Below are 13,713 nucleotides of genomic sequence, written 5' to 3'. Positions count from 1 at the left end.
GCGCTAATGTTTCTTGTGTGATCGACAATTATATTTGATCTTTATTTGAAATGTTAACGCCCTTGGGGGCGTTGTCTTATTTGGTAAGACCCAGTTCCCCCCCCTCGGCATTTTGGGAAAATGGTACGGTTCGTGTCGAACCCGGAAATAGCCTCTAAACCCTGCAAAGGCGCGCACCATTCAACTCTGCAGACCTCTCACGCCACGGTAGGAACTCAAAAAACCTCAGCATTTTATTCCGAAGCCAAACGTCGACTCGGACCCAACATGTTTTTATTCAAGCAGTTCACGTAATCCTTCTTAAATCAGTGGTTTCACTCATTTTTTTTCTTTGATCCTGCTAACTGCTTACTGGCTAGCCAGCCAGCACACGTTTCAATCTCTGACAGGTGACACATGACCCCGTTATGTGTAACAAATATGTGAATTAAACACAGGAGAAACCGAAGTCGCGCCTTAGTTTTGTTTAGTTTTTATAAATGTGCAAGCCGCTCCGGTACTTTGTTTTTATCCCCGTGTGTATTCAATGTAGGTTGTTGTGAATTATAAAATCAGAGTCGTATGCTAAATGCTGCAGATGTTTCTGATTTCAATTATGTGTATTTTTCTATCTCGGGGGGAGGGGGGGATAAAAAATGTTCTCCGTGTGAGTGATGCTTTTAGAAGAAGAGCAGACCAACTGTTTTTAATCAGAACTAGAAAAACTGTGCTCAGGTAGCTGTGCATTTCTGAATCCAAGCTATCACTGACTAAATAATGAATGACGTTTGGTCCTCCTTTCACTGAAAACTAAAGAAGTTGTTCATTGTGGTTGTTGTTTAAAGGATGTGCAGCAGGCAGGAAGCCATCATGCCTTTGGGACACCTGATCAGAAAAAAAAAATCTTATTTGATGCGTAACTTGATGCAACTTCAATATGTCATTCATATGATGATGTTACATTCATAGTGATCAATAGAACTTAAATGACCCTTTTACAACTTCACAATCTGAATCTTGTTACAAACAACAAAGAAAAACACTTGACTCCAATGGTTATTTGTGACTCCAAACTACTGGGCGGGCGTAACCCCTCCTCTGTCCACCAAGGGTTCACAGCATGCAGGAGGATTCGAGCCGCAGCCCCACGTACACGGTGCCGTGTGAGGGTTACGTCCATGTGGTGGAGTTCAGTCCCTTCAGCTCTGGCACCCCCGCCTCTCTGCTGGCCTATGGTGGGAACCAGTATGTTGTTGTCGGCGCCTGTCTGTTCCAGGTGAGAAACGCAGCAACTGCGACCTTGACTGGAATTAAGAATCAAACTCCCTGTCCCTTCTTGGACTCATCATGCCTGTTTGTCCAACCGCAGGAGGAGGACATGGAGATCGAGGGAGTCGAATTTAACATCCTTCGAGCTTTCCATCATGAGTTACGCGTTGACGCTCTTGCCTGGAGCCCAGAGTCCCGGCTGGACCGGATTCCCACGATCAGGTAGGGACGGGTGTTTGTTTCCAGCTTGTCGTGAGGTGATATTTTGCATTTCAGGTGTCCAAGTACAATCTATCCTGCACAATCACGTGTGTTTCTCTTTGCCGAAATCACACGTGTTTCTCTTTGGCCCTTTCTTCATCGTCACCTTGTCTATTTTTCTCCTGGACGTACGTCCAAAGCAACCTGACATCGAAGGCCTCTCAAAGAGAACAGTTTTTGCAGATTTCTGCACTAATGGAGCAGCACCCTGAATGGAGAGAAAAGAAAGCACTTTAATGTGGGAGAGCATGCGTTGTGGTGTGTCAGCGGCTCGGCGTCGGTCCTAAAAGCCTCTTCAGAGGCTCATAAATGCACCACAAGTATTAGGATCAGCTGCCCTCTGCCCTCGGCTGAGGAGATCCTCCACACGTGCTGCCTCTCCAGAGTGGCGAACACGCTAAAAGCCCGCTAACACCCTCTTCACACCAGCTGTTCGCCCCGCCGCCCTTTGGCAGGCACTGCAGGTCATTAAAAAAAAAAAAAAAAAAGCCGGACCGCTGGACCCATAAAGGCTGTTCACGCTGTAAATCAACTCCTGCACAACGAAAGAAAGGAAACCCCATATAACTTGTACGTCATATTTTAGAATGGGAAATAAGCACCATGTGTTGGTGTTCGTGCTGTGCTGTTAACCCGAACTGCAAGTCACCTTGGGCGGTTGTTTTAGAGCAATTGACTGCATGCAGATTTACGTAAATAAAAAAATCAACAACAACCTAAAAAATGTATTTTTTGGCTGGCACCTACTGTAAATAGCTGTGCATTCTCTGTTTGGAGGACAAAACTACTGCAGTGCAGGGTCACATGACTACTCCGTGTGCAGTGCAGGTAGCTGCAGCTAAAGAACATCACCTTTGACACATGCTAATATTTTGATGAGTTAACGTGAATATAAAAAAATAAATACCACCAGAATTATAAATTTGCTTTATCGGCAGCATCGTACCACCCTGATTTAAATAAAGTACTGTCGTGCAGCCAACAGACGTGAGCGCTTCATATTCCATGATGAAACATGAAGCTCACAAAATGATGTCATCGCAATATGCTGAGTGTTATGGTACACCTGACTGATCTGGCAGGAGTCGCAACTTTCCTCAATGTACGCTTGAGCACTTAGCACCATCTAGTGGGCTAAAAACCCCCTCTGCTTTTTTGTGATTCAAGCACACGAAAAGTTGAACTTGCGTTTGCGACCTTTATTGAGGATTTGTGGAAATAACTCATCAGCGTTTTGGCGTCCTTGATTCAACATAATGTCACCAGACAAATGAATGCCATTCTGTGCTGTATTTTGCCACCCAGAACTTGGAGCAGACTAGTAGGAGACACAGAGAGGAGATGGGAGATGGGGCGGGAAAGCAAACGGGTTAGCCCCAAACAAACGGGTTAGCCGTGTTGAAACAACAATAAAAACTGCGTGCTCGTTGTCACTCTGCAGCTGCCCGAAGGCGAGCCAAGTTGTTTCAGGTGGCCCGAGAGCAGATTGTTAGAAAGCAAGCGAGTTCTCCTCCTAATTGGAGCCGTGGACGGGAGGGTTCACAGCTCCCACCGGAGGTGTTTAAGCTGTCCGTAATTGAAAGGGAAAGGCAGCGATAATTCCCGGCCCGCTGTGGTCGGCTCCACGGGGCCCCTCCATCCAGCCCTGTGACGTGCGCACATGTTATTGCGCTGATGACTCCCGACTCGGGTTCCATCCCTCTCTCAGATCCGCACGTAGCCGAGCCTTCCAGGAAAAGTACAACTTTCTCACGGGCTTGCCTCATGTCGAGGTCCAGGGAGAGAGAGAGAGCGGGAGAGAAAGGCGATGGGGGAGGTGGAGAGGAGAGAGCGGCGGCAGAACTGCAGCGCTGCCACCATCCGCCACAGCGGCTCGTAACACGAAAATGTGAAGATTAATGAGTCCTGTAAAGACCTCCAGAGCGCCAGGCTTCCACCAAATCTTTACTGTGAGGAAAAGGCCAGAGTGAAAAAAAAACTGAACCAGAGTGATGATTAAAAAGCCTTTATTTGGGAAAAATAAGAGCAAAAAAAAAATGGATGGGGAGAAATAATGAGACTCTGTGCTCTTTAAAGCCCGGGATTAAACCCAGACGTTGAAATTCTGCGTGTAGCAATAAACACATGTCAACATCCAACAGCAACACCGCCACAACCACGTTTCTTACAGCACCGTCGGCGCAGCACACAGTGGAAAAACCTAAGTAAATATGAGTTTTTGTGGGAAGAGAATGTGACGTCTGCTAATTGGAAGTGTCTGGGTTCTTGTTCATAGTAATTCGGAGCAACAACATGGACGCCTCACTTAAAATAGTGGTTTGGGGGTGAAAAAGAAAAAAAAAAAGTCTTGTTAGTTTTAAACCAGAGTGCGTAGTGAGTGGACTGTGACCGGGCCATATGTACAGTAAAAAAAAAAAAACAGAAGGTTTTGATTGGCCGCTTGGATAAAAGCAGCTGGAGGAGGGAGAAAATATCAATATTACTGCCACATCAGCCCTTCCAACAACAGTCTTGTCTCTCATTTCCATGTCATTGAAATTCTAATCACAGAGCTCCAAGCCTTTTTTTTGTTTTTTAGTTTTCAAATCTGAAACTCTGATTGTGTTGCGCAAGGTTGCAGAAGATTTATTTTTTTCTCAATATACGTCATAAAAAGAAAGTTTGCCTGCTTTTACTGCAAAGTCCAACACGAATTCTCCAGTTCTGAACGGCCCGTCCCGCTGCAGGTTCCTCCCGTGACGCCTGCGTCTACCAGCCCGCGAACCGCCGTCTGTATCCTGCTGTTCTGCGATCTGTGTGTTAATGTGTGTGTGTGTTTTTTCTTGTCATAAGTGACTTAGTGTAATTGTGTGAATAATTGCAGGTGCTGGTGTGCACCTGATTAGAGGGAAAGTCCTCCCTGGGCGCTGCCTGGATGGTGTGAGGGGTCAAATCCTCCGTCTCTTTATTTGTCTTAGCTCGCAATTAGAAATCCCCTGGCAGCACAACACACGCACACGCACGCACACACACACACACACTGTGATGCTGAGGTGTCGTCGGGGGGGCCGAGAGGTTCTCCCTCCGTCACTGTATTTTGATGCCCTCCCTGCCGTTTGTTTTCATGTCTCTCCTCCACTTCCTGCTGCCGTCTCTGCAGGTTCTGCACCGCTGCCGCCGACAGACGGCTACGCCTGCTGACTTCCGATCTTCAGGATAAGCACGAGGTCAAGGTAGAGCAACATCTGGAGCGTTTTTAGCAATAATTCTGAAGAGCTGAGCCGGTCCCATGTTTTTATACAAGGTTTTAAACCAGTGTTTTTTCCCGTCCCGGACTGGAGGTGGTGCAGCTTCATATGATTTCTATCATCCAAAAATCTTCTCTGGAGCTGCGGGAAATGGCAATGTTTAGCCCGCTGTTTACAGCCTCCAGCTAAATGGCTGAGTTTTGAGTGTCCTGCTAAAACTTGTTTTTTCTTTCCGTCCGCACGTGTTTGACAAGGTGGTCTTAGAGGGCGGAGCCAGCACCTGGCTGGTCATGAGCTCAGTGTCTTTGTGACGTCGCACTGGGCTGATGAATGGGCTGTTGAATTAACTCTGCGGAGCGCTGCTTCGTCTGGTTCGCTGTTTTGGTGACGTGCTTTTCCTTTCCTGTCTCTGAGGTGATGGAGGGTCATACCAGCTACATCAACCACCTGGTGTTCGAGCCTACGGAGGGGAAGCAGATTGCCTCTGTCAGCGACGACCACACATGCAGGTGTGTGTGTATATGTGTGGTGTAATCAGACCTTAAGGGAGCTGCTTTTGCAGGTATTCTAGCTAATTGGTCGAATGTGGAAACCCGACTTGGTGGAGGGAGATTTTCCTTTTCCTGGGGAGGGAATCAGGTGGAGGGAAAAACTTTGTCAGTTGCCATTGTCACCATCCCTGATGCATTCAGTGAGCGGGATGAACTGTATCCTGCATCCTCGTATTTCAACACCTGTTGGTGCCCCAAGCGAAGAAAGAGGGAGGAGCTTTCACGAGATTTAGATCACAACCATGGATGTATTATAAGAACTGGACACTGGAGTAGCAATAAGGCGGCGTGCCGATTTTTTTTTTAACCCTGTGGCCACTTGAGGTACTGCAGCAAAAAAATCCCATGGGCCCAAAAGTAATTTTTCCCATAGACTGCAATACAAAAATAAACGCCTTCAAAACGGCTGACAGGACGACTGTGACCTGAACCGCCATATGTACTGTTGGGCCTCAGCTCGTTCTGATTAGTGTCTGTAAGTGACCTTCTCCAGGATCATTCTGATTGGCCAAATAGATCATGTGAGTCACAGAGGCACGATAGGAAGTGACAGCACTGCCCATGCTCTAAGGGTCCATTAATGCGTAAGTCCAAAACTCTATCCTTGGCATGTGCGCTGGGTGAGGAACTTCATTAAAATGAATGGGCCGCCGTCATTGAGTCTGGGGGCCCTGATCGCAACCTACAGAAAAGTCAGAAAAAAGGTGCGCTTGTAAACAATGGCTCCTGGCTTCATGGCGCATCAGAGCAGCAAAGGGAACAAGAGGTTTCTCTCAGCACATCGCATGTGGCCACATGGCACCAACAGGAGGCTTCACCGCTCCCGTCCGTGGTGAAGAAAACACACAGAAGAGGTTTGCTCGGACACCTTCTGAGTTTTATTCCGCTCCTCCTGACAGTTTCCCGTGGGATCTCCCTCCCTGATGGACAAGATGAAATGAATGCAGCGGGTTCAGGGAAACGTTCCCACCTTTTCGGGTTGCCAGGTTCGGTCAAACCGGGCTGGCTGTCATGTGAAAAAGGGTTCCTGGATGTAAAAGGGGTTTGCGAAGCGTCCGGCCCGAGCTCACACCGAGGTGCAACCAGTCCCGCCCTCCTCCCCCTCCTCTCCCCCCTGCCCCTCCCCCACGCTCCACCTCCCCCAGGCCCTCTGCTGACCGGCCAGAGAAAACAGCCGAGTGCTCCATCTGTTGAAAGATTTAAATTCTGTCATGTTGAGAAAATATGGTACGTGGGGGGAGGATGGACGGACGGACTGAGGGACGGACGGGCGGGCGGGCGGAACGCGGGGCGAGATCAAGTTAACGGGAGAGCACCTTCCCGTCGGCCCACACAGACAACCGGGGAGGAAGTGTTTGGCTGCCTGTATATAGACCCGTGACCCCGCCCGCCACTCTGTTGCCTTTGGCAGCGCCGCCAGCCCCAGTACGAGCTGGCTCAGCTTTGTCATGGCGGTCCCCTGCTGCGGCGGGAAACACCAGCCGCTGCAACCCGATGCAGCGGCATCCAGGTGGGGAACCACTTCTTCCTCTTCCTCTTCCTCCTCCTCCTCCTCCTCCTCCTCCTCCTTATCTGCCACCAGGGAGCTCACATTTGGCCCGGGAGCTCACTCTAAACGGCCCAATGGGGTGCAGCGGAGGGCCTGCAATCTGCAGAGGGGAAAAGTGCCACCTGTAGGCCGCCGGTGCGCACTGCACTCGGTAGGAAGGAGGGAGGGGCGCTTTGGGGTTGAGTGAGTTCGCAGATGAACTCGGCCAGGGACGGCTCACACCTGCTTCGTTATGTATGTTGCTTTAAATCATTTTGTCCTGTTCCTCGTGATAATCCGTTTGGGTTTCTCTCAAACTCTGAACGCTGTGTGAGGGGAAGCAAATTAATACGGCTTGATGCGTCACCCCTGCTCTCTGCCTCGGATCCTCTTTTGCCTGTTTTTTTTTTTTTTTTTTTTTTTTTTTTTTTTTTAACTTGCCAGCTGCCCGTTCAAATAAAGCCAGAAATCAAGTTTCACTCTGTTGATCAGAAATGTTCCAATGCTGATAACCTGCTGATAAATTGTGTTCTTATTTTTCAAATTAATGTAATTTCTTTTCAACCCGTTTATTCCCTTTTTTCTGCTTTTTTTCTAGGAAGAATAAGAGTTCTATTTTCTGTTGTATTTATTTGAGCCATCTGAACCCTTTGTCCCAGCAAAACGTTTCCCTACTTCATTACTCTTCATTACTGTGCCACTTGCGTAACCATTTACACACTGTTACTTGCCATTATCTTATATTAGCCAGTGTTGATAGAACGAGACGTGCCAGCAATCTGTTGCAGGCATTTATTAAATATCATCCTATTTCATTTAGTTCAGCCATTCGCCACAAGACCTGAAGGCAAAATATCTGTTTTCACATATTCAGACCGCTGCTTTTTTTTTTTCCGTCAAAAGTAGCTGACAATGTGCTTCAATATTTGAGTAAAGTAGTGTCTTCAATCATTGCAGTTCACATGTTGAACTGTCGGTGTGAAGTGAATCCGATTGCTCCATTAGTTCCCTTGAAATATTTACTACCTACGTCTCGACACTTCCTGCTCGCTCTACCGGTGAAAAGAAAATGCAACATGTAGAACTTCTGAGGTCGGACATGTAAATCGATTCCTGCGTCTCAGTGTTATGCAATTCCTCTGCGTTTTATCAAAGGCGGTCTCAGGCTTTCATGTCCGTCTTTGACCCCGATTGGAAAGGGTTGTGTTTCTTTTTCCCCCCTGGTGAGGGAGCAGGCCCTCGCCGTGTGAAGGGCAGAGCGGTTGACCACAGTTTGGCCGCTGGTGGCGTAGCGTGCAGCTGAGCGCTGTTTGGCCGGCGGTTTAAAGGAGTCGGCTCGGATCCATGTTTTCGTGCTGTGGTCGGGAGGTTCTCGCTCTCCTCCTCCCTCCCCACCCACCAACCGCCCCTCTTTTTTTCTGCTCTCTCGTCCTCGCTGGTGGAGCCTCTGGCTGGATCTTCACATGGGTGAGAGAGGAGAGGAGGTGGACTGACTTGAGACGCGGTTCGGTCCTGCTGCAGGCGAGACAGGGCAGCAAAAGTTGAGACTGAGCTCTTGGCACCTGGTCGCTCCTCTCTTCAGATCGTCACGTCCTTCGCACGGTCCCCTTGGGCCAAAGGCCTCGTTGACGTCGCTCCTTTTCAGTACTCTGAGAAAGACCCCTATTACGCCAATTCCCACCTCTCTGGTCCAGCTCAGAAAAAACCGTGCAGATGTGGTTAACCGAGTCTTGGACTTGCCGTTCTCGTCACGGTCCACCGCGTCCTCAGCGTTTTCCCCGTTGTTTTGGCTATCAAAGATCTAATTTAGCCATTATTGAAATGAGGACTGGGCACAGTGCTCGCACAGGCCTCCATCAAGGAGTTGGCTTCTTGCTCGCGTGCAAAAAAAACAAAACAACCAGGATGCGCTTCAGCTCCAGTGCGCTGGTCTTCCTCAGCTGACGTGTACCACGCCCGGGGCTCGCCGCCCACGGTGAAGCTCTTTGGCTGTAATGCAAGTGAAGCGTGACGCCGACCGGGTCCACTGGATGATGTTTTCCCCCTCCGTCTCCCTGTCCGCTATTGTTGCAGTCGGGGTGGAGGGTAATGCCAGGCTGGCATTTTCCCCCCAATGAGGTCGGAGTTCGGGGAGCAAAGCTTGGATGAAAACGCACGCTGTCTATCATGTCCCGACGCTGTGTTCCATTAAAGCCCGGTGACTCGTCTCTTTACGAGCCGTAGGCTCTTGGAAAACTCGGGTTCTGCCACTGGGAGACTCTGTGTGTGGGAAATGGAATCTTCCCCCTATACAATTGACGAAGTGTCGGCACGCCTCGTAAACTGAGGCCCCGTTGGTGACCAAGCAAACACTTTTTGCTTGCAAATAAACCTTGTGAAGGTGAGCTTCTCCAGACATTATGCAAGTGCAGCTGATGCTATTTTGGGGAAACTGCCCTAAAAAACCCTGTTGTCAGTTGTTGTTGTTAATTAGGAAGCAGTGGAGTTGGGTTGGGATTTTCTCTCTCTTTTTTTTTTTTTGAGGGTTGGGGAGGTTCACATATCGACTCGGATCATAACTGATTTTGCTAATGAGCGGTGATTGCAAGTTCCGACCTGAGAGCTGTTTTTCCTCACAACAGGGTCACTTCACTGACTTTTTCAGGGAGAAACCAGCTCCAGCTGTTGTACACAAGGCAATTTGTCTGAAACTTTCATAGTCAAATAAAGGGGAAAAATGTTAAGAAAATCAAGAGGTGGAGGAGAGAGGCAAGCACATCTACTTAAATTCTGTATTTTAATGTTTTTATGGACGTGATGCCTTATCTCTGCAATGTACTGGCAAAGGAGAGAGTCCAATGTTGAAATGTTGTCCTTTTGATCTCTGGCCAACAGGGTTTGGGATCTGGACGGGAATGAAAGCGTCACTCTCAGACTTCGCTCCCCAGGCATCAGCGTGTGCTGGCACCCAGAGGAGGCTTTAAAGGTGACCGTGGTGTTCTCTAAGTCTTCAACACCGGCACTGCTTGTCTGGAATCACAGAAAACACTAGATCACTCACAGTCACTGGTTGTTTTACCTCGCCGAAGCCAAGCTGCCCGTCGCAAACACATGGCAAACTGAAAATTATTATCATTTTTTTATTTCTGGATTATCCGATGTCTCCTCCCAGTTGATGGTGGCAGAGAAAAAGGGGACCATCCGCTTCTACGATCTGCTGACGCAACAGGCAATCCTGTCGCTGGACTGCGGCCAGTCGCCGCTCATGTCGGCCGACTGGTGCCTCACCAACACCATCAAAGTGGGCGCTGTGGCTGGCAACGACTGGCTCATCTGGGACATCACCCGGTCCAGGCGAGCAGAGGGGATTGTGGGTGTCGTCAAAGTTGCTGATGCTGCAGCAGTTGCTGGATGACACTTGTGTTTCTTTGTGTTCTCGGCAGTTACCCTCAGGAAAAAAGACCAGCGCACATCGACAAAGCCCGGTTCTTTAAGTAAGGGTCTTGTTTGCGTCTTACTTGAATTTGACGCCCTCTGACTTGTTTTGACGAGATTCAAAGAGACATTTCCTCTTCCTCAGGTGGTCCCGAGCAAACGAAAACCTCTTTGCCACCACCGGATGTCCAGGGAAGATCTGCAGTCAGCTCCTCATCCACCATCTTGGCCACCCACAGGTCAGCAGGCTTTTCTCTTCCACCTTCCAGAACACGATCCCTCTTAATGAGCTCCACAGCTCCCTCAGCCTCAGATTTCTCACTCACACGCATACACCCACACACTTATGCACACACCGATGTCTTTGCAGCCGGTGACGATGGGATCGGCCACCGTCGGTTCCGGCCTCAGCTGGCACCGGACGCTGCCTCTTTGCGTGATCGGCGGCGACAGGAAACTTTGCTTTTGGATGACTGAAATGTAGAATGTGTGTGATTGTTCAATAAAATGTTTTTTTTCTGAGCAGTTTGTTTTGTTTTGTTTTCCCCATAACTTCTCTTTCGACTCCCCCTTCAAGTGAAGGCAAACAAACGTGGCCAGAAAGTACATTAGCGCTGTTGTTTCTTCTCGCCAAAGGGAGCCACAGTTTGGAGGAAAGCGATGTGGGATTGCTGCCAACATTCCATTTGTTTTCAATATGAACATCGTGCCACAGGTGTTTCTCTGTCAGTTTTTCTCTGTAGCCGTGGCTCACCTCCAGACTTGTATCGGTGAATATGACCCAGTGAAGGCCACGTCCACCTGCTGTGGCGTGGAGAAAAGTTGCAGGAAAGTGGAGATGAGGGAAATAGAATGGTCTGGTTGCACTCCAGCCGCTTCACAGCCCCAGTCGGAGGCAGCTGTCAAGGTTTTGATTTAATAACAATAAGAATAGTAACACTGGGAAACATGTTGGGAACAGAGGGGGGACCGAAGGATCATTTCAGGTCAACTCCACGAGATACAGAAGAAAACATTCTGGAATTTGAACATTTGGTTTACACTGGTTTCATTTATTAATGGGACAGAGAAGACAAAGATGGTTGTGAGGCTCTGTTCATATGATTGTGAGACATTGAACTTGAATGTCTCACAGGCGGCCAACTTGTTTGTACAGTAATGCTTTTCGATGGATTTTAGATGTTGTATTGCAAAGTACAAGATGATGAGGTAGTTTACTTTCATTTTATTATTTGTATCATTATTATTTTATTTTATTTTAAATTTAAAGTTGAAGACTCACTGTGGTTTTTCTCTGGACCACCTCTCTAAAGGATGAGTCATGAGACTTGGCTTTGCAAAGCCTAATGACTTGCGGCTGCCATCTCGTGGCCGATGAGAAGAAAGCCTCTAAATGACATCCATCGTGGAAATGTTGTTCATTAATTAAGCAGTTTAATTCTTGCAAGTCCATCTGTCATGAGGCACCTTTGATGCTATCGTGAACATTTTAAACTCATCCGCAGCAGGGGGAAAATAAACTGTCAGAATGATGCAGAGAGATTGGATTGATTGATAGCCTGAAGAAGAAGAAGAAGAAGAAGAAGAAGAAGAAGAAAACGCTGTCCTGCTCTTATCTAATCTCCTGCCTTCGATAACTCCTCTGTGTGTCTTCCAAATCTTAAATCCTGCGCTCAACGAGGAGCGAGGGAAAAGTCAAGATAACGAGCAAAATGTGAAGGAGGGAGACGGAAGAGATTTAGAGGCCTTTGAAGCTGGGGTTTGATTTAATCTCACGGCTGGTTTGTCGGGTTTCCTTCAGAACGGAGCAATTATGCTGATCTCGATAATAAGGTGAGTTCAGTTGGAGTCTGTAGATTTGGTTATGCATTCAAAGTGTAGCCACAAATGAGCGTCTGCCACAGAGGAAAAAGTTCAGTTATTTTTCTTCTCATTAACTCTCTTATTCCATGAATTCGCAAGCCCCTGATTCTGAACTCCGAGCTTGATAACGAGTTTGCATATAGAGAAGTTACATTTAGTCGACGTTCGCATCCAGAAAGTGAGGAGCTCGCCATTAATTAATCCAACCTACATAGCTAAATAAAGCAGTCACGACGAGGATTGTTCATGTTGGCAAAAAAATAACAATTGACAAAGAGCCAGAGCAACTAAAACATGAACGCGCCCTACCAAATTAGCTAGCGTGGTTGACTAGCTCGGTTCATTTTCTCTTCATTCTTCAGGCAGGTAAGGTAAGAGCTGACTTTTTCTTAACACATGTTCCTTGGTAAAATTGTAGGACTGGATTGGAATTTATAATTTATTATTTTATTTTATTTTTTCCCAAGTTACGTTTAAAGGGTTCAAATCACGCCCTAATAAATATAGTTTTGGTTGTTGGCTCGCCAGTTTCAGCCTCTGTGATCTTCTAGCAATTTGTCTATTTTGTCCGTCACTTCCTCCAGAATTTGTTTTCCCACAATCTAAAGCTAAGTCACTATTGTTATTATTTTTGGCTGTCAAAATTTTGCTCTCGTTTTTCCGAGAGAAAAGAAAATGTCACTGTGTGTGCATTCTTTCCACGTTGGCCTCTACAACAAATGTGCTGTCGCATCTGATTTACCAGCGTCAGTTGTTTGTACTGTGTTGTGTCTGGACACCGCGACGTACTTGGAAGCAGTGCTACACAGATCATACACTGCACACCGCTGAAACTGTAGTTTATCACATGTAGCGTTCCCAGACTCGAGGGCAGAGTGAACCTCGTGACCCTTTGTTTCCAATCCTTCCAGGGAGCCAACCCTGCAATGGGAAGGCTCTGACATCAGCACAGAAAAACTGCAGTGCAGATGATACAAGAATCTGGCTCATTCCCGACCGGTCGCCTGGTTTCTGTGGCAACCTGCTTTTGTTTGACGCTCAGCAGACTTAGATTCTGGCAGCGGGTGATTTGGGGGATTTAAGGGCACTGGACTCAGGAGTGAGATACAAGGAAATATAACGTGTTTGACTCGAACTCGGAGTGTGTGTGAGGACGTGTCCCTACGCACTTGTCAGGCACTAGATCACTCTTTCCCTTCCCTTGCACCGTCGTTCTGCTTTCGCACACTATTTTTTTTTCTTTCTGCTCCACAAACATGGGGGTTTATTTTCAAGAAAAGCCTAAGCTGGGCTTGATTTACTGCACTGTGGAATTATGAGAAGGGAAAGCTTAGACTACATAAGGTGGCTTTGGGAGCCATCCACCGTGTTGATGGTGGTGGTTCTCGATGAGGCCTGCAGGCCACGATGCTTCGTCCCCGGGGAGAAACTGTGACGTACGGGGCTCTGACACGCCTCATTGCCCGTGCGGTGATCAAAGCCTTGGACGTCCGCCGAGAGCCAAAAGACAAATAAAGCTAGAAGAGCGTCTGTCAGCGCCGCTGTCCTGCGGCCCACGCTGCGGTCAACCGCCGGGTCCCGTTGACCTGGCACCTCGCCTCAGCATTGGCCCCGGCCCTGT

The 13,713-nt window shown here is 48.0% G+C and overlaps 1 protein-coding gene across 1 annotated transcript; it reads left to right on the top strand.

The window, feature by feature from the left end:
* Nucleotides 1-1,064: 1,064 nt before the first annotated feature.
* On the top strand, nucleotides 1,065-10,748 carry nup37 (nucleoporin 37). Its single transcript, XM_076029971.1, has 9 exons — nucleotides 1,065-1,255; nucleotides 1,349-1,470; nucleotides 4,649-4,721; nucleotides 5,151-5,245; nucleotides 9,690-9,780; nucleotides 9,967-10,148; nucleotides 10,238-10,288; nucleotides 10,375-10,468; nucleotides 10,600-10,748. Exons 1-9 carry the CDS (start codon nucleotides 1,100-1,102, stop codon nucleotides 10,711-10,713), a joined length of 978 nt encoding a protein of 325 aa, XP_075886086.1. The 5' UTR covers nucleotides 1,065-1,099; the 3' UTR covers nucleotides 10,714-10,748.
* The last annotated feature ends 2,965 nt before the right edge of the window (nucleotides 10,749-13,713 follow it).

This window comes from Nelusetta ayraudi, unplaced genomic scaffold (genome assembly GCF_046127955.1).
Source record: "Nelusetta ayraudi isolate G7.1 ecotype Tasmania unplaced genomic scaffold, CSIRO-AGI_Nayr_v1 ptg000027l, whole genome shotgun sequence".
Classification (NCBI taxonomy): Eukaryota; Metazoa; Chordata; class Actinopteri; order Tetraodontiformes; family Monacanthidae; genus Nelusetta; species Nelusetta ayraudi.
This window is presented reverse-complemented; position numbering and strand designations above follow the sequence as displayed.